Source organism: Leptosomus discolor, chromosome Z (genome assembly GCF_034619465.1).
Source record: "Leptosomus discolor isolate bLepDis1 chromosome Z, bLepDis1.hap2, whole genome shotgun sequence".
NCBI lineage: Eukaryota > Metazoa > Chordata > Aves > Leptosomiformes > Leptosomidae > Leptosomus > Leptosomus discolor.
The window spans coordinates 40333220-40336236 of record NC_141419.1 but is presented as its reverse complement, the minus strand read 5'-3'; the positions used below and the strand labels follow the sequence as shown (position 1 = coordinate 40336236).

At 62.7% G+C, this 3017-nt stretch overlaps 1 protein-coding gene across 1 annotated transcript; it reads left to right on the top strand.

Annotated features, from left to right (window-relative positions):
* Positions 1-657: 657 nt before the first annotated feature.
* Positions 658-1656, top strand: GAS1 (growth arrest specific 1). The gene has a single exon (XM_086480287.1). The coding sequence runs from the start codon at positions 658-660 to the stop codon at positions 1654-1656; it is 999 nt and encodes a 332-aa protein (XP_086336413.1).
* Positions 1657-3017: the final 1361 nt, after the last annotated feature.

Below are 3017 nucleotides of genomic sequence, written 5' to 3'. Positions count from 1 at the left end.
CTTCTCCTTTCCCCCTGCTATCTTCTTGCTAGCGGGGAAAGACATTTCTTCTCCCTGCCACCCGAAAGCGCAACCAGTGCCGAGAGGGAGTGAGCGGAGCCGGGACTGTGAATGGGATCGGAGCGGCTGGCATGTGCAGAGATGCTGCGAGCGGAGAGTTAAAAGCTCCCGAGGAGGCGGCAGCAGCAGCTGGGCATTTATTCTGTGCAAAAAAAAAAGAAAAAAAAAAAAAAAGAAAGAAACGGAACTGCATGAGGAGCAAGACAGCACCATGAGCTCTGCCGGCGCAGCCTGCAAGTCCCCGAGCGCACTGCGAAGCCGCTCTCCTCCGAGCCCCTGTTTGCACTGATTCCCCCCCACCTCTCCGGGCTCCTTCGCCGCCGTCGCCGCCTCGTCGAGCCGGGAGCAGCGGGTGGGGGGCACAGGACGGCCCCGGACGCCTGCTTCGTGCCGCGGCCCCGCCGGTTTCAGCTCCCGGCGGCTGGAGGGCCCCGGAGCCAGCGCGGATGGATTGATGCGAGGAGACCTCATGCACACGGCCGGCGGGAGTTTTGCAAACTTTTCCACGGGCGGCAGCTCCTTCTCCTCGTCCTCCTCCTCGTCTACCAGCGCCTCTCCCCCGCTCGCCCGCGGCAGCAGCCGCCGCCGCTGCCCGCGATGGGGGCCCGCTCGCCCGCTCGGCACGGAGGCGGCGGCGGGCTCCGCTGGCCGCGGCCGGCCGCCTGGCTGTGGCTGGCGGCGGCGCTGGGCGCCGTGTGGCCGCTGCGGGGCTCGCTGGTGCAGGGCCGGCGGCTGATCTGCTGGCAGGCGGTGCTGCAGTGTCAGGGGGAGCCCGAGTGCAGCTACGCTTACAACCAGTACGCCGAGGCGTGCGCCCCGGTGCTCCTGCAGCAGCCGCCGGCGGGAGGCGGCGGGGACGGGCCGGCGTCCGCTGCAGGCTCGGCCGCCTCCTCCAGGCGGCGGTGCCCTAGCCACTGCATCGCGGCCCTCATCCAGCTCAACCACACCCGGCGCGGCCCGGCGCTGGAGGACTGCGACTGCGCGCAGGACGAGAACTGCCGCGCCACCAAGCGCGCCATCGAGCCCTGCCTGCCCCGCACCAGCAGCCCGGCGGCCGGCGGGCCCGGCGGCGGCCCCGGTGGCGGCGGCGGGCCCGGCGGCGGCGGCCCCGGCGTCATGGGCTGCACGGAGGCGCGGCGGCGATGCGACTGGGACAGCCGCTGCAGCCTGGCGCTCAACCGCTACATGACCTACTGCGGGAAGCTGTTCAACGGGCTGCGCTGCACGCCGGAGTGCCGCGCCGTCATCGAGGACATGCTGGCTGTGCCCAAGGCCGTGCTGCTCAACGACTGCGTCTGCGACGGGCTGGAGCGGCCCATCTGCGAGTCGGTCAAGGAGAACATGGCCCGCCTCTGCTTCGGCGCGGACATGGGCGGCAACGGCGCCGGCAGCAGCGGCGGGTCCGACGGCGGCCTGGAGGAGTACTACGACGAGGACTACGAGGAGGAGCCGAGCCAAAAGGGGAGGGACGACGCGGAGGACAATGCGGGCTCCGAGCCCGGCTTCCCAGTGCAGGCGGATAGCGCCGGCCGGCCCGCCGCCGCGGCCTGGGCGCTGCTGGCCTCCATCTTGCTGCCGCTGCTGCCGCGGCTCTAGCTCTCTCCCTCCCTCCCTCCCTCCCTCCCTCTGCGCCGGGCCGGGCAGGGCCGGTCTCTCCGCGCCGGGTCGCCGCTGGCCTCCTGGCGGGCCCGCCGCGGCGGCAGGGAGCCCGGCCGGCGGGGCAGCTCCGCGCGGCGCGGTTTTAAACATGCCGACCGTTAACCCGCCGACCGGTAGTGCGGGTCCCCCCCGCCCCGTCTCCCCGGAGGCGGCGGTGCCCCCTGTGCCGCGGCCCGCAGCGCCAGTCCGCGCCCTTCCCATGGCCTGGCCCGGCCTCCCCGGCAGCCTTCGGCTGGCGACGCCGCCGCGGCCCTGCAAACCGGCCGCTGGGGCAGTGCCCGGAGCGGGCGGCCACCGTCTGGGGCCGCTTTTTTTGTCGGGTGGTGGTCTCGAGTGTGCACTATGCAATTGCTGCCGCCCTGCCTTGGCGTTGGCAGCGAGCGGACGGGCTAACAGACTGCTAGCGAGGCTGCGGCGGGCCACCCGCTGCCGCCAGCCGCGCCCCGGGAGGAAGCAGGAGCGATGGCATGCTAGTGGTGGCTTTTTTGAAGCTTTTTGACATGGAGGTTAGAAAGAGGTGAGCTACCCAAACTTGCTGCCAAAGCTGTTGCCGTACTGGTTAGTCAAGAACTTGATTATCACATGCTCTTGTGATGCAGGGGTGCCCGAACGGTGGTTATGCCGCATCTGCCGTTAATTAAATTCAAGGAAATAGAAGACTGAGTAAATTCTGTGGTTTACAGCACTCCCTCTTGCACACACATCCTCCCTATAACAAAAGCGTGCCAGCAGCTGTCTCTTCCTCTTAAACCTAGCGACATAAAAAAAATTTGTTTTTTCAGAGTTGTTGGCTATACTGAACAATGCAACTTGTGTTTTAAAAGAGCTCTGCACTGCCATCTTTGAAAGACACTTTTAAACTCGAGAACATGTATGTACAAATATCCTGAAAAGTTATATTGCCTCTCGTCGTATCAGGGTGCTGACCTCTGGTAAATCTTATATTAAAAATGTATTTAAAACTGGGATTTGTTACCAGTCGCTCTTCTTTGTATATAGAATTTTATAAATTGTATGCTTTGGGGATAATTTATTTAAAAAAAAAATAAAAGTTTTAAATCCACATCTTATTTGCCAGATAGTTGCATTTGTTAGTCTTTTCTGGAAAGGTACAGATTTCACTTTGTGGTTAAAGGGATACCAGCAACAGTGATTCAGTGAAGTATTCTCTAGAACATCAAATGTACAGTGTAGTTTACAGGTTGGAAGTTAACTTTCTTGTTTGGAGAGACTTTATGAATGTTGTAGAATTGTATGAACGCATCTCTGAGCTGCCTTAAACCTTGTGTATTTTTTAT

Coding starts and splice junctions, on each gene's coding strand:
- GAS1 (XM_086480287.1), top strand. CDS start 658: ATGGGGGCCCGCTCGCCCGCTCGGCACGGAGGCGGCGGCGGGCTCCGC.